Below are 26,240 nucleotides of genomic sequence, written 5' to 3'. Positions count from 1 at the left end.
CAAGCACCAATCAAATTGACTTCAAGTAATTTCAATGGGAGACTTTGATTTGAGTGTTTTGAGTGAAGAGCTCCATCACAGAACCAATTGCGGTAGTACTGTAATACAATAATTTTTTATTAATAAACATGTTCTTATTTTTTAAGTGAATTTATGACTTACTACTATCAGCCTGTATATTTTTAATGAATTAATAATTAATTATTTTTGAAAAGTACTGTATTTATTACTTTCCAAATGCACCCCTAATCTCCAATTATACGGTTGGCAGATGGACGGTGTTCTATACCTTGACGTCCAATCAGCCTCCCTCTTTCTTGTCTCATGAATATTAGGCCTCCCTGCAGTGAGGCAGAAACAAAGGGCGATCGATGGTGGTGTGAGAAGAGAAGAGAGGGAGGGAGTGATGGAGGGAGGAGAGGGATGTCGTCAGAGGGTGTTTGGTGCGCAGGCGCAGCGTGAGCTGGGCTGCCTGCCTATTGATGGGAAAACAAGGGGCTGTGGGAGGACTGAGACGGGTGGCTGTGAGCAAACGGATGAAGGAAGGGACACAAACCAAAGCTTAAAGCCATTTTTCTTGCCCTCGCTTAGTTTGAATACCTCCATTCACTCTGGATTGAATGTAGCTACTCTTCATCGGCCAGTTTTGTGACGAAGGGAGGCTGAGACACCGCCTCTTCTCGCCTCAGAGGGTCCTGCCAACAAACAGGAACATCACGTCCACTGCAGGTAATTCCCTATCCTTGGCTGCAAGACATGAACTCATGTCTTCACCACCTTCCATTCATCTGGGCCTGGTAACCACGGTTACCTCCATCTTTTTTATTCTATCCAAGCTGTTCTTCTCTCCCTCCCCCTTTCTTTTCCTCCCTCTGATGAGCTGATGACATGCACTCAATGGTCGTCCATTACTGGCACTAACCCCCATCTGCATGTCAATGTGAAGTGGAATTATCTTATTATTTATGTTCAATGCAAAAAGGTCATATTGATTGCAACAATTTGAAGTCAAACAAGCTAATATCATTAAATATATGCTAACAAATTAAATAGATAATCTGATTACATTTAAATCTGTGTAATTAAAGTCCCCCTTGTTTAAGAGATAAATAACTGCTGCCAATAGTGGTTCCTGTACTGGCATCATTGACACGGTTTTTGTGCACAATATCTCGGTCAAGGTTGATATTCTCTTAAAGACGTGTTTGCACCCACAAGCTATCAGAATGCTGCATCTGCGTTTACATGTTAATCATCACATTGTTGATAATAACGCCATGCGGTCCGAACACTACAGACATTGTTTTTGCCACCAAAAAGTTGGACCCTAAAGACAAAATGTTGTATCCTATTTAGTAATTTATTTTTCCAATGTAATGTATTATTTTGTATTCTTTTGTTTATTATTTAATGCTAAATACGCTACATACTGTGCAGACTTTGACTACCTTACTGTTACACTTTCTTTTACAATATATTACAAATGTAAACAATTGTAAGGTAAACACAGTAAGGTGAACTATACACTTTCGTATAAGTGTAAACATGTGATAAAGTTTAATGCAACCTTTTAAGCATGTTCAAAATAAGTCATCACAAAAATTCTTGCTGGTCCTGCAAGGCATTGGTACTGGGTTCGAGTCCTGGTCGGAGATGTGTCAGGAATTTTTGCAAACCTACAATATGGTAAATGTGTTATTTTTTTCATAACAAAATAATTATTGAACAATTTATTTCCCATTAATTTGTTTTAGAACAAAGCATGCATTAATTAAATTCAAGTTTGATCAAAAAATTATAAAAATTGATTCACATGAATAAAATAATTTTAAAAAAATGTAATGGGAATGGCCTCCAAATAAAACACTGCAGAGCCACAATTTAGCCAGATTGAACTACTTAAATTGTGTATTGGCCCATCTCAAGCAACTTTATTTCATTTTTGTACGATGTTCCTGAGCTGAAGATGACTCTGGAATAACAGGACTGAAAGTAACAGGAGTGAGTTTTTAACATAGAATTAGCAAATACCTGAAATACTGTATAGCCACATGTATGGTTGTACGGTATACCGGTATTAGTATAGTACCGCGATACTAATAAATCATATTCAGTACTATACCCCCTCTAAAAAGTACCTCCTTTTTTTTTTAACGGGCAAGACGACGCGTCGTCACGTCGTGACATTGCCGGTTTTACTAGCTTAGGAGCATGTTCGGCAGCCCACAATCACAGAGTAGTTGCAAGCAGACAATGTGTGTAGACAGAAAAGGGAGAATGAACACATTTTGGCTTAAAAACTAACAATAAAGGTGAAGTTATTACACTGAAATGCCATCAGGAAGAGGTGCTTTAAGACATGGCTAGCTAGCCAGCGGCTAACGTCCATCCACAGTCTGCAGTGTTTTAGCTAATTCTAAATCACTAATCCTCGCCTCCATGGCGAGAAATAAAGTATGTTTCTTACAAGTATCATCCCTGCAGGACGAGGAATAGCTAAACATGCTTCATTACACACCGTAGCTCACTATGTAAACAAACGCCATGGGTGGATCTACACCTGACATCCACTGTAATGATACCAAGCACAGGAGCGTATCTAGTCGATACTACTATGATTACATCGAATTTTTTTAGCATCACAAAATCTTTTTTCGTTTAAAAAAAATGTACATTATGTTAACAAACTCAGGAAATACGTCCCTGGATACACGAGGACTTAAATTATGACCATTGTATGACACTGTAACTACTTGGTATCGGCTCGATACCCAAAACTAATGTAAAGCATCGAAACAACAGATGAATAAATGATTATCACATTTTAACAGAGGTGTAGATAGAACATGTTAAAAGAGAAAGTAAGCAGATATTAACAGTAAATGAACAAGTAGATTAATAATAACTTATTTTCTACCACTTGTCCCTCATAATTTTGACAAAATAATGGAATGGAAAATGACACAATATGTTACTGCATACGTCAGCAGACTAAATTAGGAGTCGTTGTTTGCTTACTTACTACTAAAAGACAAGTTGTCTCGTATGTTCACTATTTTATTTAAGAACAAACTTGCAATATGAAACATATGTTTAATGTACCATAAGATTTTTTGTTAAAATAAAGCCAATAATGCAATTTTTTGTGGTCCCCTTTATTTAAAAAAGTATCGAAAAGTATCGAAGTACATTTTGGTACTGGTACCGGTACCAAAATATTGGTATCGGGACAACCCTCGCCACATGCCATTTATGCTAATAGCATGTCGACACTCAGCACATTACAGTGATTCAACAAAAAATGTATTTTAAAATCAAAACAAGACAATACAATATTTTAGATAACAGAACTGTGCTGAAATTTTACCCCTTTCCTCTTAGTTATACTTGAAATATCAAATATACAGAAACATCAATGAGTAAACTTTTTTCTTCCAGTGGTCTGCAGAGGATCTGAATGATTCAACTTCCTGTGTACCATGTGACTTGTGGACGAGTCAGTATTTTTCAGAGGTGATAATGTGTCAGGGTAACACGACTAAGTAAAAACCCAACGACAGGACTAAAGAATGAATTTCAAATCAAATGTTAAAATTTCAACAAAAAATTCAAGTATACAGTCGTGGTCAAAAGTTTACATACACTTGTAAAGAACATAACTCAAGAACTGTCTTGAGTTTCCAATAATTTCTACAACTCTTATTTTTTTGTGATAGAGTGATTGGAGCACATACTTGTTTGTCACAAAAAACATTCGTGAACTTTGGTTCTTTTATGAATTTATTATGGGTCTACTGAAAATGTGACCAAATCTGCTGGGTCAAAAGTATACATACAGCAATGTTAATATTTGGTTACATGTCCCTTGGCAAGTTTCACTGCAATAAGGCGCTTTTGGTAGCCATCCACAAGCTTCTGGCAAGATTCTGCTTGAATTTTTGACCACTCCTCTTGACAAAATTGGTGCAGTTCAGCTAAATGTGTTGGTTTTCTGACATGGACTTGTTTCTTCAGCATTGTCCACACATTTAAATCAGGACTTTGGGAAGGCCATTCTAAAACCTTAATTCTAGCCTGATTTAGCCATTCCTTTACCACTTTTGACGTGTGTTTGGGGTCATTGTCCTGTTGGAACACCCAACTGCGCCCAAGATCCAACCTGCGGGCTGATGATTTTAGGTTTTCCTGAAGAATTTGAGGGTAATCCTCCTTTTTCATTGTCCCATTTACTCTCTGTAAAGCACCGGTACCATTGGCAGCAAAACAGGCCCAGAGCATAATACTACCACCACAACATATTGCTGGGTATTGTGGCCAAACAGCTAAATTTTTTGTTTCATCTGACATCACAGGGACAAAGATAAGACCTTCTGGAGGAAAGTTCTGTGGTCAAATGAAACAAAAATTGAGCTGTTTGGTCACAATACCCAGCAATATGTTTGGAGGAGAAAAGGTGAGGCCTTTAATCCCAGGAACACCATGGCTACCGTCAAGCATGGTGGTGGTAGTATTATGCTCTGGGCCTGTTTTGCTGCCAATGGTACCGGTGCTTTACAGAGAGTAAATGGGACAATGAAAAAGGAGGATTACCCTCAAATTCTTCAGGAAAACCTAAAATCATCAGCCCGCAGGTTGGATCTTGGGCGCAGTTGGGTGTTCCAACAGGACAATGACCCCAAACACACGTCAAAAGTGGTAAAGGAATGGCTAAATCAGGCTAGAATTAAGGTTTTAGAATGGCCTTCCCAAAGTCCTGATTTAAATGTGTGGACAATGCTGAAGAAACAAGTCCATGTCAGAAAACCAACACATTTAGCTGAACTGCACCAATTTTGTCAAGAGGAGTGGTCAAAAATTCAAGCAGAATCTTGCCAGAAGCTTGTGGATGGCTACCAAAAGCGCCTTATTGCAGTGAAACTTGCCAAGGGACATGTAACCAAATATTAACATTGCTGTATGTATACTTTTGACCCAGCAGATTTGGTCACATTTTCAGTAGACCCATAATAAATTCATAAAAGAACCAAACTTCATGAATGTTTTTTGTGACCAACAAGTATGTTCTCCAATCACTCTATCACAAAAAAATAAGAGTTGTAGAAATGATTGGAAACTCAAGACAGCCATGACATTATGTTCTTTAAAAGTGTATGTAAACTTTTGACCACGACTGTAGTTAGGGTAAGGATTAACACAAATATGTAAAATAAGAAAATACATTTCTGAAGGATTTCAAAAATTATATATATATTATAGCATTGTCTAATTTTAGAAAGCGGGGACAGGCAACAATTTTTATATTTAGTGTTCAAGGTAGTTTAATCAACAAGTAGAACCCTTTGCTAAATTTACTTTACAGTTCATGTTATCATGCGTTTTTATGTCTTACTCCCTGGGAGCACAACGGCCTCAACGAAGAAAAGCTGCTTCTTTAAGTCTTTAATACACTTAAAAAATATTACCGTTGCAATTGACGGACCCCAGATATTGCATTTTTTTCCTATTCATGCCATAAATAGAAACCTTTATGACGAATCCAAACAAATTCAGTGAGGATGCACAATTAACTTCATACACCGCTAAAGCGCAATCTTGTGTGTTGTTTGTGCATACTTTAACTACCTTACTATTACACTTTCTTTTCAAATATATCACAAGTGTAAACAATTGTAAGGTAAACACAGTAAGTGTAAACATGTTCAAAATAAGTCATCATCATCATCAAGAAAACTATCTTGACTCAGAATTGCCAATCTGAAAACACATGTCTTCAAAGCTTTTTAGATCTTTTTACTGTATTCTGGTTAGTACAGGAATGTTTGAGTGCATGGCAACACAGTGAAAGGCTCCTTTGTGTGTAAAATGTGTGGACACATATTGGGAACACACTGGTATCCCGATATCCCCAACACACTTACACCAAAAAAAAAACCTAACTAGGATTTGCTTGAATGTTCATGAAAGCATTAACACCATGAGCAAAGCTGCTGTCAGGAGACAAAGTCAAAATGCTCTCATCTATTTTGATACTAAGTTCGTGAATTCAAAAACGCTCTTTTTAAGTCTTTGTCCATAGGAAGAAGCCGCGGGTTTAAGAGGTTAATGAGAAACTGAAGATACAAAACAATATCCGGCTTATGAAGTATCGAGCCACTTAGCTGAGTGGCGTGATGAGAAGGAGGAAGCTTGCATAAGCTTTTTTTTCATTGAAATGGACTTCTCTGTATTCACACGCGCTTGCGTCATCCGCCTAAGTATCATTTAAGAAACACAACATGTACTTCAAAAGTAACTTGAAAACAATTATAAGTACAGATATGTTTTGCTAGTGGCTGGGAAGATTAGGTTTTAAGACCCCTCTTTGTTCTTGATCTGATAAATACATATGATGTATTGAACAAAACATATCACTTCAGAGCCTGCAATGAAGGTACTTAATTATCTGTGGTTTGGCAGAAAAGAAAATGAAGTGTACTCCCAGTGGGACCTGGACCCCTTCTGGTGATTCTACCTCCATTGCTTCTTTGTCTAGACAACACTGTGCCATTACTCATTGGTGCAAAAAACATGGTTTATAAAACTCCAGTTAAAACCTTGTGGAGTATTGGTAAATTAATAAGGTGGGAACTGATACAATTAGTCCTTATAGGTTTTTTTACGATTGTTTCAGCCCAAAATGCTTGAATTTGCGGCAGCTTTCTTATACACTTATGACATTTTGAGGCTTTTTTTCCCCAATGACATTGAATCAACCTTTGATTTTATGAATGTCTTATCAATGTTTTAAGTGATCCTTTTAAAAAGCACGGCATCTTTAACAAAAACTGGAAAATAAATATTGTATTGATGTTTTACTTATTTCATACCACACAGACTTAAAAGTAGACACTCGATGCCAGTAAAAGCGCATACTCAGAGCTCATTGTCAAAATACTTTCCTGTTTGAATTCATTAGAACTAATAATAGTAATATTTAATGATAATTACAGAAAGAAGAAACACCACCAAAGGCTTCCTTCATGTCCGTTGTCTGCTCTGTCGTCCAAAAGTTGGAGACTTTCTGTGTATGTTTTACACTTGAAAAGTCTTTAAACATGAATTTATGTTGCAACACATTAACCCCAGCATGTTAAGTGCATTTGTGAACTTTTGAGATCGATCTATAGTTTTTGTTGGTATCATCGCACGTTTAAGGGCCGCTCAGAGACAAATTGGAAAATGGAAAAATGATGCTGATCGACCAAAATAGGTAGGGAAGTTGGGGTCTTTGAACAAAGTTGCGAGGCCGCACGTAATTTGAAGAGATTTGTTAAATTTGCATGAATTGGCGCGATCGCGGTGTGGAAAAAACCTGGAGGGCACTATACTGATATAGTGCAGCCGTCACCAAATGGTGACAAGAGGTGGGGAAAATGCTCGACTCTCCAATGCATCACGATTAGAACATGAATCGATGGACATATGTCCAAACATGGACTATTTATGTATTTTAGATACAGTAATACAGACGGTTTAAAAATGCGGCCTTAATGTCAATGTTCCCTGATCATTAGTTGTCGGTTTGGTTCTAACTAATCAACGGCGACTCATTAGCTCGGGGCAACGTGGCCTGGTTGGTAGAGCGGCTGTGCCAGCAACTTGAGGGATCCAGATTCGATTCCCGCATCCGCCATCCTAGTTGTGTCTTTACCCACCTGCTACCAGTGCTCCCCATGCTGGTTTAAATGTAACTTAAATATGTAGATAATGGGTTTCACTATGTCTCTAGAGCAGTGGTTCTCAACCTTGTTGGAGGTACCGAACCCCACCAGTTTCATATTCACCGAACCCTTCTTTAGTGAAAAATAAAATGGTTATATTTTTTCTTTCAAATTCAAGACAAAGTGCACAAGTGCACAAAATTAACCGTGCATGAACATCACCTTGTTCAAAGAACATCACCTTGTTCAAAGAACAAAACCAACACAGTGCATGAACTCACAACAAATTACACACTTGCAAATCAGATGGAAAATTAGAGGGAACATTGTTTGGGGGTATCCATAATACTTAGACTATCTTTTTATTGTCATTCAAATTTTAACTTTACAGTACAGATACACCAATAGGAGTTTTTATTTACACGATTGATTGATTGAATTAAACGTTTATTAGTAGATTGCACAGTACAGTACATATTCCGTACAATTGCCCACTAAATGGTAACACCCGAATATGTTTTTTAACTTGTTTAAGTCGGGGTCCACGTTAATCAATTCATGAGTCTGGTGTGTCTTGACCGCTGCGGTGGAGACTCTGCCGAACCCCTGAGGCCGACTCACCGAACCCCTAGAGTTCGATCGAACCCAGGTTAAGAACCACTGCTTTAGAGAAACAACGCTGTACAAATATAATTTACTTCACATCTAGCATTCTTTTATTGTGATGTTTAGCTGGGTTAGCGTAGACCAGTGCTTCTCAAATATTTTATGTTACACCCCCCTTGGAAAAAGAAAATATTTTGCGCCCCTCCCCCCACCCTCTCCAAAGTGTCTGAACAATCTGTGGTTTTAGAAGGCACAAAAACTTGCTGGCCAAGTAGAACTTTTATTTATCTTTTCACTTAGCAGGCTGCGACAGTTTTCACATATCTAGTCTTCCATAATTATTTATGCAGTATATGCCGTGCGCACTAAGATCCAAAAACCGGAAATGACGCTATACTGCATATGTCAGGAGCCTTTCAGACATGTTTTTAAAATGAATAATAATTAAATGTCACACATTGAGAATATGTAATACAAATATAAGATATATTAACCATATACAGTACAAAATAATAATAATATACTGTACAATATAATAACTTTAGATGTAAAGATAATCAATCCAATAATCCAATCGTAGCCCCTGAATTGTAATTGTAATTGTATCGTGAGGTATCTAAAGATTCCCACCACTAATGTCTGACCTTTTACGGATATAGGACGAATATAAGTCAATGGAAAATACAATATAACAATATTGAAGTATATGCTCGCAATGCTTAGCAGTTAGTAATCGCAGGGACAGATTGTTGCCGCAGTTACTACGGTTATTGCGGTATGTTGTGGAAAGCGCGATGACGTCACCCAAAAATGAGCCAATGAAATTGTTTACCCACAGAGAAATTAAAAGGAAGACAACGGCTTACTGGAACGTAGGATAAGTTGATGCAGACAACTGAACATTTAAAAGTGAACAGACAGAAAAGGATAAGTTTATTGTTCCTAGTTTTTGTAGTTATAAACTGCTCGGTTTCATATGCTCTGAAACTATAGCGCTGATCAAAAGTAGGAACGCTAAGCCATCCTGACACCAAATACAGATCCTTCGAAAATCCACAGAATTCTGAAGTAAATGTACACAACAAGCTTAGCGCCCAGTATAAAATATGTACAAGAGTCATGACACGGTCATTTACAGCACAGCAACATGCAAATGAGTGTTTAATCGAGATTATATGGATTTTGGGGCAAAACAAAAAGTTGTTTAGTGATGGCAGAATTGTGAGTGTTTCGGATGGATACTGCCGAGACTCATCAAAGGTAAACAAAAAGAGGAATTGTGTGACAAAATCAATCGAACCCTAATGTCATCTACAACAATTAGAATAAAATCTAAAAGTTTATCAGAAGATTCAGCCTGATGCAGATATTCAGAGGGATGCAAGGGAATGTGAGCCATAGATGAGTGGAGATGTAACAGACAATGCACTGTTTTTGATGTTTGTCAGATTTTTTTTTTTTTACAAAGATTTGTTTAAATTGCAGAGAAGCGTTGATGCAAGATACACCTTATTAGACTGATTAGACATTTAGTCCTGTTTTTTTCCATCGCAATGTCGGTGCGATCGTGTTAGCTCCAAATAAGTATTATTGAAACAATTAGGAGATGGCAGTATTTAATTTACATTTGATATTCATATGGGCTTGTCTGTTTGATGTCATCGAAGGCAATATTAAGTTGGGACTTTCACTGTGAGAACATTTTCATAAACGGACCTTACTCAATTTTAAATAGACCCCTGGTCTCGTGTCCATATAAGAACATTTCTTAAGTGTCTTTAAACATGAGTCGTATATGGTTTGAATTGTCCTCTTTTTTCCTAAAATCTGTTACATTACCTGACATTCTAGTTACTGTATGTTAGACGAGTGTTTACTGATGATAGCAATTACCAACACAACCCCGTCCTGCGGATTCAAAGGTTAATGTTGCTGTCAATTGGTCTGCTATTGTTGCTTGGCATTTTCCTTGAAAACGCATCACTTTCAGGCATATCAATCGGCCTATTGTTTATGTTTTGTATAAATGAAGAACATCAGACATGAGATGCTTGTGGGGGACCGAAGAAAAATATCACTAACTAGCGGTGGGACTTGATTGAAAATAAATCTAATGAATGACACTTAATTAATCCCAGTATTTTATTTTAGTTCAACAACTTTAACTAAACAATTTAGTTAAAATAATGTTTTTAGGTTCAAATTCTAAATTGTGGCCAACAAGTGACTGTAAAATACAGTACATGCACTTAAACGTTTATTTTTCATCTGTGTACTACATACACAAACCGCTTACTGCAATTTTTAATAAAGTGTAATCATAAGAATATGACTTCAAACTGCATTTTGAGCTAAGAAGTTCCAAAATGCTTAAATATATAAAATCATGCTGCTCTATAGTTTTAAAGGGATTTGGTGTGAATTCACACTTTCAATGTCATAAAAAAGCAACTTCACTGCACTTTGGTAAATTTTTCAAGCATGAGCTGAGATTTATTACTGGTCTTAGCTCTGAACACTGCCATCTGTTGAGCGTGGGCTGGCGTGTCACCGCTCGCTAAAATTAGCTCCGTTACCACCATTTGCACATTACCATGTTATTCTCCAAGCTCTCATTCGGATATTTTACCAATTAACTTTATTGTGAACCTAACTAGCACACGGATGTCAAAAAATGCATCTTGAGCATCTGGGGTTTTAGTGTGAAAGGAACAATAAAGACCTGACAAAGATGTTGCTATAAAATGATAAATATTATAAGTGATGAAAAATGATATCAGTAATAACTTTGTTATTAATATACACTGAACAAAATATAAACACAACTCTTTTGTTTTTGCTCTAATTTTTTGTGAATTGAACTCAAAGATCTAAAACTTACACTATATACACGAAATACCTATTCCTCTCAAATATTGTTCACAAATCTGTCTAAATCTGGGTTATTGATATTTTTTTTCTTTGCCAAGCAAATCCACCCACCTCACAGGTGTGGCATATCAAGATGCTGATGAAACAGCATTATTATTACACAGGTGTGCCTTAGGCTGCCCACAATAAAAGGTCACTCTGATGTCGCAAGTGTTGAGGGAGCGTGTAGTTGGCATGTTGACTGCAGGAATGTCCACCAGAGCTGTTGCCCGTGAATTTAATGTTCATTTATCTACTATAACTCCAAAAAGAGTTTCAGAGAATTTGGCAGTACATCCAACCGGCCTCACAACCGCAGACGACGTGTAACCACACCAGCCCAGGACCTCGACATCCAGCAGGTGAACTGCCATGATCGTCTGAAACCAACCCCCCAGACAGCTGCTGTAACAATTGGTTTGCATAACCAAATAACTTCTGCACAAACTGTGATAAACTGTCTCAGGGAAGCTCATCGTCCTCATCGGGGTCTCGACCTGACTTCTGTTTGTTATCTTAACCAACCTGAGTGGGCAAATGCTCACATTCAAAGGCGTCTGGCACGTTGGAGAGGTGTTCTTCACGGATGAATCCCACTTTTTAACTGTTCAGGGCAGACGGCAGACAGCATGTGTGGCATCGTGTGGGAGAGCGGTTTGCTGATGTCAACGTTGTGAATCAAATGGCCCATGGTGGGGTTGGGGTTATTACAGGCATGCTTATGTTATGGATAATGCATTTTATTGATAGCATTTTGAATGCACAGAGATACCATGACGGGATACTGAGGCCCATAGTTGTGTGCCATTCACCCGACACCATCAGCTCACGTTGCAGCATGACAATGCACAGCCCCATGTTGCGAGGCTCTATACACAACTCCTGGAAGCTGAAAACATCTCAGTTCTTGCATGGCCAGCATACTCACCAAACATGTCACCCATTGAGCATGTTTGGGATGTTGTGGATCAGCGTATACGACAGCGTGTTCTAGTTCCTGCCAATATCCAGCAACTTGGTACAGCCATTGAAGAGGAGTGGACCAACATTCCACAGGCCACAATCAACAACCTGATCAACTCTATGCGAAGGAGATGTGTTGCACTGTGTGAGGCTAATGGTGGTCACACCAGATACTGACTGCTTTTCTGATCCCCAATAAAGCAAAACTTCACATTTCAGCATGGCCTAAGGCACACCTGTGCAATAATCATGCTGTTTTTTATCAGCATCTTGATATGCCACACCTGTGAGGTGGGATGGATTATTTTGGCAAAGGGGAAGTGCTCACTAACAGATTAAGACAGATTTGTGAACACTACTTAATAAGAATAGGTATTTTGTGTATCCAGTAAAAGTTTTAGATTTTTGAGTTCAACTCATGAAAAATGGGAGTAAAAACACAAGCAAGTGTTGTGTTATATTTTTGTTCAGTAAGATTAAAATAAAAAAAATAGAATATTTCATAGTCCGACATGATTTGTTAGATGTTGCCCCAAAATATTTTTTTGTATGGTACTCTGGCATGTATGCTAGCAAGAGCACGGCTAATGGCGATTCCCACAAAAAAACAGATCTCATATGCGACCTTTCCACCCTTGAAAAGGCTAAAACACACAAATAAACAAATAAGTGGGGTGCTATATTGCCCCTGCTTTGGTGCTGACAAGGCCCAGAGAAAACTATCTAACTTAACTCTCTAGAACAGCGAATACAAAATTAAAGTGGAAAAAACATATTGGGCAACATGGAGCAACTTCCTTTAAGCAAGCGGAAGTGCCTCTGACCATCTCCTGGGGAAATCAACAGTGTGAAAATATACACTTTTTACATACGCTCAATTTTACATTTCTAATGGCTTAAGGTCTACCATAGCTCAGGGTCACTATATTTGTGCGGCCCAGGCTCAACCAGACTCTATGTCTGTGTTGTTAGCATTGCGTATTCTGAGTTGTCATTCCACATCGCTCAGGTTAAGGGCTCACCAATGTCATGTGAAGCTGATGATGTCAAAGATGAAGTGCATCAATAGAGTTCATCTGTACTTACAGCTCCTGATAGCTGGCTGCAGTCTTGTTTGCCTTAATTGGCTCGCTGAGTCTCATCAATTCCTGCTACGCTGATGTCTTTTGACATTGCTCACTTCTAGGACTCACCAATTCGGAGATGTGTTATTGATGAGGCAGGAGTTGAAAATGAAGTCCATCAAAAAGTTGTTCCGCCAAAACTTGGTCAACTTCATTGTTATGGCGAAGATAGCGCTGACATTAGCCGCCGTGTTGTTAGCATTGTCACCCTTAACCCGGAAATGGAAGTCCTGCTGGGTGAATATCTTTATCGATCACCAAAACATATTAGAAAATAAGACAAATACTGCACAGTAATACATACATAAAATTCAATTCATCACTTAATTTAGGCCAAAAACATGTAGAATATGCTTAAAAAATATGTGACATAGTGAAGCTGCAATATTAATATGTACTTATTCCATACAACCAAATAATAAAAGTATGTTCTTTTGTGCCTTAGGTTCAGTGTATATCTACCATTGTTCTCTGACTCACCTTTCCTAACATTCCCCAATACAAAATAATAAAAGCATGTACTCTGATTCCTGCTGAAATCGTATCGGCTTTGGTCGTATTAGTATTGGCCAAAACGGCAGGCTCCAAAATCGGTATTGTATCGGAAGTGAAAAAGTCATATGAAAGCACCATTAACTTGTATTGCATATTGCAGTAGTTGTCTTATTTTGCACAAACAGAGTATTCACAAAAAGATAATTTGTTTTTTAGGGCTGCAACTGACGACTATTTTGATAGTCACCTCGTCATTGACTTATTATCTGATCGGATTATAGAGCGTACACAAATTCAGTGGCTTTAATTCAGCTATCAACTTTTAAATTCAGCTTAAGATATTTTAGGCATGTGCTGAAAAACAACAACAATGACTAATTCATTCATAAATACGTATTTATACTGTAACTGTAATGCTCATTAGGCTGTTAGAAAAACAAAAATAACTTTTGCAAGAAAATACTTTTTTGTGTCAAAAAGGACAGCTACAATAGCAGCAATAACAACAAACAATAAAACACCAAAGCTATTTAATTGTCACATCCTTGTAACTGTTTTTGGACTATGTGTGTGGTAGTTAAGTTCATGTCCTGTGCTTTTATTTTTTAAGTTTCACTTCCCCGCGCCATGCACAGGCTTCCACACCTGCCGCCTGATTAGTAACCGGGACACACCTGTGCCCGGTTGCTAATCAGTCTCCTATTTCAGTCCAGCCCCATCTTGTGTTTAAAAAGCTGCACACTTGTATATTATTGATTATTAACTCCTGGCATTTTTAGCAATCTGATAAACACTTTATATAAATGTCTATCATTGATTAATTCTTCATTCTTAGATATCCTTTTGTGCTGTACAGATTTACTTTTTTTAACAACAAATATTTCTCTTGTTGCCCTATTTGTATTTGACTTTATTTGCGTGGTGACCCTCGCCCCATCCTTGTTTGTAAATGACTGAGCATTTCATGGAATCTACTTTTATACCCAATCATGGCACCCACCTGTTCCCAATTTGCCTGTTCACCTGTGGGATGTTCCAAATAAGTGTTTGATGAGCATTCCTCAACTATATCAGTATTTATTGCCACCTTTCCCAACTTCTTTGTCACATGTTGCTGGCATCAAATTCTAGAGTTAATGATTATTTGCAAAAAAAAAAAAGTTTATCAGTTTGAACATCAAATATGTTGTCTTTGTAGCATATTCAACTGAATATGGGTTGAAAAAGATTTGCAAATCATTGTATTCCGTTTATATTTACATCTAACACAATTTCCCAACTCGTATGGAAACAGGGTTTGTAGTTTGAGGGAAGAGCTGCTGCCTATATCGATATTGGTTGATATTGGTCTGTAATGCAGCGTCTCTAATCTCAACTGCACTTTTTTAGCAGGCCTCAGAGACTCACCGAACAGGACACCATGGAGGCCCCTCTTGTGTGTTTAGATGAGGAGTTCGAAGACCTCCGCCCTTGCCGTATGGATGACCTCGAACACCGGGCCCTCAAACACCCCTCTTACACCACCCCCGCCACCAGCGTCCCCTTGGCTTCCATCACCCGTGAGGACTTCTCTGAGCTGGAAAACTTCTCTGAGATGATGAGTTTCAAGTCTATGGAAGACCTGGTCAACGAGTTTGACGAGAAACTCAACGTCTGTTTCCACAATTACAACACCAAGACCGAGGGCTTGGCGCCCATACGCAATCAGTCACAAAACCAAGAAGAGGAGGAGCAGCTGCAGGATGAAGAGTAAGTGAACTCTGCAAATGTTTTTTTGCCCTAATGTTTACAAATAATCATGTGATAGCGCTCCTGTACACATTGGGCTTGAACAAGCAACCACAAATCCACACTGATTGAGAACTAAGTTAAGCACAATAGCCAATGAGCCTTAAATCCATTGGCTGTCAACCCATTGGCTAACACAGCTCTTAAGCAAAGCGAGGCTTTGTGTGGCCCTAAACAAGATTTTGTTTGTGGCCCTGTTTTGGTATTCTATGGATGGACGGATGGATATTAAACAAAACTGAACTAAACTAACTAAAAACTACAACATGGCTGAAGGGGTGGAAACGCAGTCCAAGGGGGCTTGGCCTGGAGGCCATTTTCAACCAAAGAACCACCATTACAAGGAAGTCTTTTATAATTTAGAAAGAAATCCCTTTAGGACCCCTTTAAATATGGTTATATATATGTCAAGTTTCCCTTTACTTCATATTGATTTATAGGGGATTATTAGTAGTGGATAATAAAATATAATAATTATTACAAATAATTATTATTAGTGCATCTACTGGGGGTTAAGTCTCTCCTGTCTTTAAAAACTAGTGTATCAAACTTTAATCAAGGTTCCATGAAAGCACCTCGACTATGTGCCATGGGATGCAAAAGTGAAACTTAAACATAACTTTGTCCGATGCTGACACAGACAGACTTATCATATTTTTGCCTTTCTTCTACCACTTCATCCCGGGGTGCAAATGTTGTCGCTTTGTGTGAATGCATAAATGTGAACTTTGATGACGTTGTGACGTCTGTGTTGAGAGAACAGTGAAATGTTCCATGCTGGGTTGTCCGCTCCCAAACCACTTTGCATTTTTGCACATTCCTAATTTAATTTAGAATATAATATAATAGAAAGTACTTTATTGATCCCTGGGGGAAATTCAGCCAAAACAACCTTATTATTGAACTTCGACTGCAAAATTTATAGTATCTTAACTTTTATGACATCATATTTTATAACTGACGGACAAAATAGAAAGAAACAAAATCTACAAAAGCCCAGACCATGATCACGTGGCCCCGAAGTGGTTGGGACCCAAAACAACCGCATATAATTTTTATGAGATGTGCCAACCCTGCTCTTAATGCATTGGGGAGCGAGGTCTAACACATAAGGACTGTAGACTGAACTATCGCACAGTCACACTAGCTGCCATGCGTTTTATTTATTTTTGGCAAAGTTCAATCACCAGACTGGTAACTGAAGTTTAAAACTTAAAAAATACATTTTGGAATTTTTTTTTAGGTGCATTTAAACATGTTTATTCTGAAAACAAGTGTTTGTCATAAACCGTGGTATCTGACAACTATTCCCTTTCAAGTCACACCGAAGTCACTCAGTAAAACGAGGTAGTACTTCACAGGAGTTCTTTCTAGCATCCTCTGTAAGCGTACTCTGCCGAAGTTTGCTGTCTTGTCCTAGGCCTGCTGGCAAAATACATGGATATTGTATTGTGAGACGATGTAGTATGAGGTCTTTATGTGTACGTGTACTTAAATATCACACTGCAACACCCGCCAATATCAGTCCGTCAGCAGCTTGACCTCACCCTGCACCAGTCCACTGTAAGGCTAAATACTGGATTATTCAATGTTGAGTACTGTGTGTCTCTCTTTCTGTCTGTTCCTGGTCACATCCTCCCTTCCCAGCAGTGGAAATTTTCTGGTTAAAAATAGCCTTGTTGTGGGCACAAGAAAAGATATAGATAAGAAACGCTGTGATATTTTTAAATGAAAATGAGTTGACAATTTAATTAGTAAGTACCCTAATCACTCTCCATTGGGTTATGTCCAGACACATATCAGTCTGGACTAGGGATGGGTACTGGATGTGGTACTTGTCACGTCCGGAAACAGACTAAACATCGGCTCCAGGAAGCAATCACCCGAGCAGCACTCATAGCGGACTCAGCCAAACTCCCTCTAAGTAATGTTGCTATTTCCAACACTAACAAAGCAAAGTATGCCTGGTAGAAAACGCCGGAATGTAAAGTAAGGCTTCGCTCCTCCAAAATGTGCTCCCTCATGCTAATTTACATTGGGTTTGCTACAGACAGGCTATTAGCATTAGCAATTTTACATGGCGATTTCAACACCTCCAAATTTGGTAACAAAAACTACAAGGAAGATGAATAATACAATCAAACAGCTGGTGTCTAATACGCACAATACTTACAATACAAATACTTTGTAAGGTGCAACATAACATGAAAAAAGCTACTTCCTAGTTAGACGACATACTATTGATAGCCTATGGAGTCGTGCCATCTAATATCGTAAAAGTACAACTGGATTGCAAATGAGACTCAAATGTATGAAGAAAACAAGATATAACAACTGGACAGCAAAGTAATCATAATCAGTTATTTTTTAAATGTTACATTGAAAAATAACATTTATTATCAAACAATTACAATTTATTAACACACACACACACACACACACACACACACACACACACACACACACACACACACACACACACACACACACACACACACACACACACACACACACACACACACACACACACAAAGTACAGAAAATTGGTACCATTGAGTACCAGTGTTGATTCCCAATGTGTACAGTACCTATCCCTAATCTGGACTGCCTTGCAGAGTCGGGTGAGCACCTTCATCACTTTGAGGTGCCTGCCAACATCACAATTAGGTTCACAGCACTAAAAACGTCCTAACCTTTAAAAACCTACAGCTCTCGGTACTGGTTGCAGCTGAGTTGCATTTGTGTTGCTATGGTAACCTATATGCAACCTCAAATAGTCACAATTCATTAGCTATAAATCGACAAAACCTGAAGAATGTTCGCTAAAAGTTCAACCACGGCAATTTTTGGAAAACAGGAGACAACAAATAGGCCGAGGCTCGAGTATGTCATATAGCATTTCATTAAACAAAAGACCATTGGCACTAGGTGAACGCTAACACTTAGCAACGGTATAGGTATCGTTTCTCTAAAAGTCACTCAGCGAGTAACTTAAGTAGTTTTAATCTAAGACCATGTAGATGTACATTTTCGAGGAAAGTACTTACAAATGAATACGTATTTCTGTGAATGCCTATTTTACATTTTCAATGAAATAGTTGGTCATCTTATAATAATCCATGATAAGATTTTCTCATATTCTACTTTATTAAAAAATTATCATTGTTATCATTACGTCTCTGTGATTAGCTATTAAAAAAATCCCCAAAATGGGCCATCAGGCAGGCCTATGTCATATTTAAGTTACCAAAGTAGGTTTTTTTCGACAAGCAAAGGGCAGTGGTACTTTGAGCCTGGTAATGCACTGGTGTAAGCCACCCTGAGTTCAGACTGAGTCAGAGGTTCAATAGTGTCCACTGTGTGACTGAGCGTGGGCAGTGCCAAGCAGAGGCCCACGGGAAAAAAACTGAAACAAAAGGACACTTGAGTCTCCTTCATTTTTTTTTTACTCAAACAGATGCTTGCATTGGGCTGCACACACCACTGGAGCGTTACTGTGAGCAACTTTTGGTTTCATTTCTGCACAACTTATTGTTTTAAATATGTTGCAATCGTTATTTTATCGTTGTGCATTGTTCCTTTGCATATCATGCATCCTGTTATACTTGAATAGCTGTCATGTTTATTTATGAGCAGATGCCAATACTTGTTTGTTGATGTCTGTGAAATGTTAGTGCAACCGTAAAAGTACACTGCCATATTAATACTGTTTGCTTTTTTGCAGCGTGTGGGATGCCTTAACTGACAACTACATAGCTGGGTGGGACGGTCCAGTCTCAGAGGGACTCAACGGCAATCTTTCTGACCAAGAGGTAAACACCAGTCCATAATGTGACCTTAAGTCTAGATCTAGAACTAGACCTGGCATATTGGGTGCCAAATGTAAAAGTTCAGTCACACTTTTCGAGCAGGAATTTTTCTCAGATTTAACTCACGTTTCTCAGATTTAACTCACTTTTCTCAGATTAATTAATTTTCATCACATTTAAGTTTAAATTAAATGTTGACTCAAAATATTATATATCATGTTAAATCTAAACCAAAATCTTAAATACAGGTATACATCTATATATTAAATATAAGCCAATATGTTGGATCTAAATCTAAATCTTAAATCTAAACCTATATGTTAAATTTAAACCTAAATGTTAAAACTAAACCAAGGTTTAGGTTTAGATTTTACATTTAGATATAATATTTGGAGTCAACATTTCATTCAAACTTAAATGGGAATAAAATTAGCTAAATCTGAGAAAAGTGAGTTAAATCTGAGAAAAGTGAATTAAGTGTGAAAAATATCTCTGCTAGAAAAGTGTGACTGAACTTTTACATTCGACACCCTATATTGGCATTGACAGTGAATATAGGAGTAAAGAGAAATACGAAGGAAATATCCTGTTAATTAGTTGAAATGCATCGATAGCAGAAAGAGTTGGAGAACATCAAAGAAGTGGAACTTGATTGGGAGAGCTAGAAACAAAGATTTATGGAATGCTGTGATCGCCAAGGTCTGCAGATGCCACGTTGAGAAAAAGAGTCTAGATCGAGGTGGGCAAACTTTTTGTATCGCGGGCCACAATGGGTTCTAAATTTTAATACTATGACACTTAGGACAACTACTGTCAACATCTGGCAATGGTTTTCATCACTGCATGCTTTCAGTGTCATACCAGGGTATAAAGGAGGCACTCCAGGATTTGGCAGGCTTTTTTTTTCAATTGTTGTGGTCTTTAATGCCCGAATTTGTGGCAGTTTTTCCAGAAAGTGGCAGCAAAAGTTGTCATATAATTTGCATAATTTGTGGCGCACTAGAGACATGATAAAGTACTGATCAAGACAGACTAACTCAAAAAACACATTGGAATTTTACAGGTTTTTACTGAATAATGTATTTACCATTTGAATGCTAAACTATAAAAGATTAAACATCAAAAAGTATGTGAATTGGTATTTTTTTCTCTCCACAAAATGATATCTAAAATATTGCAGTAAAATAAATAAAGTAATAAGTTAGCATTTAAAAAAATGAAAAGAATAGTGAATAAAGAATAAATATTAAGGTAACAATAAATATGACATTGATTAAATTCAGTGGGCTGACATTCAGAAACAGTAAATATATTGAAAGAAATAGTATTTCAAATTGAGACAGCATGATGGACTCCGATTGCGGATAATTTCCTCAACTGTTTTGTCAGCAAACGGAGTAAAATGTGCCAGGCTGACAAGCTGGCTGCACAGTAGCTATTTGTTTTCCAGGAATTATTGCATTTTTTATGCCCTGAACTTTATCATGAAATAATATTGCAAACTCATATTGCAGTTTGTTGTACAAATAAGTTTTATTTGTACAACAAAGTGAAATTGTAAGTTTAAAAAAAAATATTTTTACAGTAGCAAACAACATGAGAGTTGTTGCTACAGTTTGTGATGATTTTAGAAAAATAGTTTTCCCTTGGTTTACGCAGTCTTGTTGAACACATTTAACTAAGAACAACCAGACATGAATTAGTAACAAATAAACAAGTACACTAGTGATAATAGTAACAACAATACATTTAAATAACAATAGCATTATGAAAAACCAAAAAATTCAGTTTTCTGGTTAGATTTTTTAAATTCTGTTTTTTTACCATTTACACTTATATTCTACAAGTGAGTGTGTGCTTTTTGTGTCATAAATAAAATGTTATAATCCTTGTCTAAAAGGGCTTTACACACTAACAATGAAATCCCCTGAACTAAACCTCCAGATGAGTTAAAATTCCTCACATTTTTCATCTTTGGACAATTTTGACCAGTATTTTGAGTCAAAGCGTAATAATTTTGTAAATGTATCAATAAGTCCCTTATGCTTGTGTAAGGTACTTTATAATTGGTATTTTGAAACCTTTGTTTTGTAATGGTGAAGGGGGAAGTGTGTTGATGTTCTGATCTTAAGGACTAAGAAGACGACTTCAGTTAAAAAAACAACAACCAAAGACTCTCAGTTGCAACTGTTATCCTGTTTGTACATTAATCTCACATGGATGATGTCGATGATGAGATTAAATGTGTTGTGGGTGTATGGATTGTTGTTGCTAACTTAAGTTTTGTAGTTTAGTCGGTGATTCAAGTGGCCGTCCCCACATTGTTTAGTTCAGGACGGGGATGAATGACTGTTTTGTGGATGAATGAGCGTTCTAGACACATTATTTTCCCAAACAAATGTTCCTTCTCTTCACAATGACAGCATTTCAGTCACATTTATGTAAATTTCATTGATATTCTGCGTTTAACAGCGGTATCCGCTTCATTGGCCAATTCTGTGTTTCCATCCTGATGCGGAAATCATATGCCTTACTTTATTTTGTTGAATTAGTGATTATTGATTAGGGATACTAGCGCTGTGTCAAAAAGCGGCAACCATGGTGAGATCCCAAACTTCTAGTAGACGTCTTCTTTTTTTCACTCATTCGCTCACTCATCTGCTTCACCGTTACAAACTCAGGAATGTGCATGTACTTTGCACGACCCATTAATCGTTTTTTTCGATTATAATATTTTTATGATCGTGAGAAACCTAAATCAAAATCATGATTAGAATTGGATTAAATGTTCAGCCCCAACTATAAGAACATACAACTTTTCTGCAGAACTGTGCTTCTTCGTTCCTGCTTATGACACATTTTACTGTAGTGCTTCTTTCTGAATAACCCCCCACTCTGCTTTGTAATAAAAGCTAATCTTTTGGGCATTGCTGTGAGGCAGTGCCCTGGATTGACAATCACAATGACAATAACCATAGCCTCTAGTTTCAGAAACCAGATTTAATTTGATTGCAAAAATGGTTCAGACCTACAGTAATAGCGCAATTAATTTACATTTAAAAATGGTTAATGCACCAATTATTTGTGATTGATCACATGCTTTTACGCATCAGCCTTACTTCCCATACATCCATTGTTTTTTCATGGCAGGGTAAAGTAAGTTGCTCACTGGTCCATTCTTTGGACAGCACATTTAAATTGATTCTGCTTGGCCAACTGTTAACATTTGGCCAAGCTTCAATTAAGATGTGCCGCTCCATCTTCTCCCTTAATTGGAAAATTGATCTGGACAGCAAGCACTTCAAATAACACAATCAGTCATGCTTCACACCTAGTACAATTCAATTTAGAATGTTCAGTTCATATACAAGTCTCACTGAAAAAATGTCTAAAGACTTCTCATGATTTTCAACTTAAATTCTTTTAGAAGGACAAAAGGGGTGTACCGGTACTTATTTTTTTTTGCCAGCAGTTTAGTACATTAGTGGATGTTGAGCTATTTCATGCTGACATTAAATATATTAGGGCTGTTTTCAACAAAGGATTTTCAGTCGATTCTGATTCGTTATAGTGTGGCCAATACATGTAGTTGATGATGTCTAAAATTTTATTTTTTGTATGCTAGCATGTAAGGTATCGAGAGCACAATTAATGGGCAACCAAACAGATTTGATTTGCAACTTTTTCCACCTTAAATAAAAAGGCTAAAACACTCAGATAAACAAATAAACAAAGCATAGATTGAATAGTTCTCAGAATTGCCCTGTTGGGGTTGGCTTCAACTCTGGAGGAGGACAAAGAAGACAATCAGACTTGAGTATTTAGAGAAAACAAATGCCGTAACAAGGTTTCCAACAGGTTCATGGGGAAAATCCATCCATTTTCAATACTGCTTATCCTGGTTAGGCACACAAATAAGCTGGATGGAGTCTATCCCATCTTAGACAGTTTAATTATTCTGTTTGGACCAACGTGAATGACTGAGTGGCAAACAAAAATGGCAATAACAAATATATACAGACAAAATCAAACTGGGAATCTTAATCATTCCTTAATCTGAATAATACCTTGCCTTTGAAACCTTTAGTGACTAAGTAAGTATTACGATATTTGTGTGTTACGATATTTGTGTGTTTCTTTGAGGGTTCCCTTTAACAGAATGACCAAATAATTTCTTGAACATTCTGCTCTATTTTTTGTCACATTTTGTAGACCCACGAAAAAGAGGAAGAGGAAATGAATGAAAAGAACGACAATGCCAACTGTCTGAAAGATGACCCTCTCATCACAGCTGATCAGGTGTGTGCGCTTAACTTATAGCCTACTGTACAGTCAGGTCATAGCAAGGTCAAATGTGGATATTGGCCAGAAAATCTTTGAAAATAAGAGATTCTACCTGTAGGATACATTTACCATGTCTATGCTACTGTGTGAGCGTAAATGAAGCTGCCTGTCCAGTGAATTTGGGCGGTAGAGGAACGATACCTGTGTTGTAGGAAGGGCTAATGTTAATATTAAAAACAATTATGTAAGTCTAAAAGATGTACTCTCAGTCCAGTTGAACGTTTTGCATATGATCCATTTACTTTTGAAAATATTCTGGCCTTTTTTAGCTACATATGCCAGATAAATGACAACCTTTTCTTTACAATGTTTATTCTTTTCCCCACAATTGAACCTTTGCATTTATATCCCTCTCCAAGGTGATTGAGGAGATAGCAGAGATGATGGAGAATTCTCCAGATCCTGGTGAAACTGAGGAAGAGGACGACGATGAGAGCAGTGCGTCCAGGACTCAACCTTCCTTGTTGGAAGAGATCAGACAGCTTTCTCAGGCCTCTAACAACAATTGCTCTTATGAAGGTGGGACTATCGATAGCTTCCTTTTCACCGACATTGCCTGCAACATTTTGTCACCAGGATTTTATTCACCTGTGAAAAAAAACTATCCCTGGTAATGGCATGTGTGATTTGTGTTTCCACTACATTTGAAAGTTCTGGAAAATCAGGCTATTAGTCATACAGAGTTAAAGGTGTTGTTTGCAACTTCCTCACAGTAACATTTGTCGAAGCAAAAATTGTAACAAAAACACCACCGGCTAGCTTATGTTGATTGGTGTTTATGGCTGTCACTTACACAGTCTCGTCAACACGTACGCGCAGGGAGGGCGTGCACACATATAAAAGCAGTTCAAGAGAAGCAACGATTTAGCAGTCATGTTGTTGTTGTTATGATAGAATATACATTTAATGACAGTTAATGCTAGCTATCCAAGTTGCTATTATTAGCTAACACCACCCAAAGCTAAAGCACGTACGTGTGTCACTTAAGTAAATCATTCCGCCATTACGTACGAGAAGGGCAGGATTTACTGTTTGAAATGCATTGGAAATTTGGCGCCCTCTAGACATCTGTGTAATTGTTGCAAACAGCCCCTTTAAGTGTTTGGACAAATGGGTCCAAAGTGTCTAGGGCAGCATGATAGCCACCCTCTCAGTGAAGCATGAGCGAATTTCCAATGACAATCACAATACAAAAAAGGAACTGGAGATGGAATTTAGCTACCAGCTAACTTTGATTGTAAAATTGTGTGCTGTGCCTGTTAAATAAACAACAAACAAACAAGAAAAAGTTAGCTTTAACCTCCAAAGTCTACTAGCTTTTTTTATACAATGCTACCTTTAGTCTGAAATCTCCCACTCTATCTATCTTGCAGGCCTCAGTCTGATGCCCAGTTCTGCACTGCTTGAGCTGCTGCAACGCGTGGAAGCAACAATTTGCGAGTACTCTGAGGAATTAATAAGCCAGCTGGCGCGGCGTGACGAGCTGGATTTCGAAAAAGAGGTGAAGAACACTTTCATCACAGCCCTGTTGGAGGTGCAGAACCGGCAGAAGGAGCAGCGAGACAGCAGCAAACGCCGACGCCGTGACAAAGCCCTGAGCCTGCAAGGAGGAGGGAGCGTGGTGTCTGTCAACGTGGCAAATACAGGCACCACTGGCCGTACGGACAAGACAGGAAGCATGCCTGTGAAGGTAAAACCGGGGCAGAAGGTGGATGCTTCACAACTCGCGTCCTTTCATTTAAAAAAAATATTAGTGTCACTTCCCAGCTCAAATTTCATAATGTGAATTTCCCATCCCCTTTAAAAGTGCTGTTATGTAAGGAAATATTGTCATAGTAATATATCATTAAGTAAGGTGAGACCACGCTGCCTGTCAGTTCTGCTTCCTTTATTCCCTTGACTGATAATGGATCTCAAGTCCATTAGTCTCTAAAAGTATCTTCCAGGAATTATCCTGATTTGTAGAAGGCGTCTCTGTTGACAATAACAACCCAGTCTAGTCTATGCTAGTCCAGTTATAGAAGACTAATAGACTTTCCTGCTGTGCGATGCAAAACATTGCTGTAGTGAAATGTCATGTTTTATAGTGACTGTAGTGACTGCCTGTCTATGAGGCCATTATTGAAGTTACATAGAAGTACTGGCTGGATAATGCAGAAATATTGCTGTGTATCTAGGGTTGATTTATGAAAGTATCTACAATGTGGCTTATTTTATCATCTAAAATGAACACGCACTGTACACAAGAATACAGGTCAAACCCAAGACATACAACCCCATTTGTTGTGCCCCGTAAAGCTTGTAAGTAATCCGGTTTTAAAATCTCACCTTGACTCCTCCTGGCATTCTTCTTGTCATTATGGCCAAATTGCTCAGTCTTTGTCTCGTTTTGTCCAGAAGGCATTAAGGACTGACGCTTTTGCAGCAGGGTTTCTTTCTTAGTCATCAGCCTCTTAGTTCATGGTCATATAAAACTGTAAACAGTGACACCGCCATTCCTG

The 26,240-nt window shown here is 37.9% G+C and overlaps 1 protein-coding gene across 2 annotated transcripts in view; it reads left to right on the top strand.

Moving 5' to 3' along the window:
• The first annotated feature begins 466 nt into the window (after positions 1-466).
• Positions 467-26,240, top strand: part of fez1 (fasciculation and elongation protein zeta 1 (zygin I)) — a 32,584-nt gene continuing 6,810 nt past the window's right edge. The window contains exons 1-6 of one of the 2 annotated variants that reach the window (XM_061961889.2): positions 467-729; positions 15,191-15,547; positions 19,311-19,398; positions 23,608-23,694; positions 24,099-24,258; positions 25,113-25,429. In XM_061961889.2, the coding sequence (XP_061817873.1) occupies positions 15,219-15,547; positions 19,311-19,398; positions 23,608-23,694; positions 24,099-24,258; positions 25,113-25,429 (981 nt within the window). In that variant the 5' untranslated portion in view covers positions 467-729; positions 15,191-15,218. Of the gene's footprint in view, positions 730-15,187; positions 15,548-19,310; positions 19,399-23,607; positions 23,695-24,098; positions 24,259-25,112; positions 25,430-26,240 lie in introns of both variants that reach the window. The other variant, XM_061961888.2, reaches the window with a different exon arrangement.

This window comes from Nerophis lumbriciformis, linkage group LG09 (genome assembly GCF_033978685.3).
Source record: "Nerophis lumbriciformis linkage group LG09, RoL_Nlum_v2.1, whole genome shotgun sequence".
In the NCBI taxonomy this organism is placed as follows: Eukaryota; Metazoa; Chordata; class Actinopteri; order Syngnathiformes; family Syngnathidae; genus Nerophis; species Nerophis lumbriciformis.
This window is presented reverse-complemented; position numbering and strand designations above follow the sequence as displayed.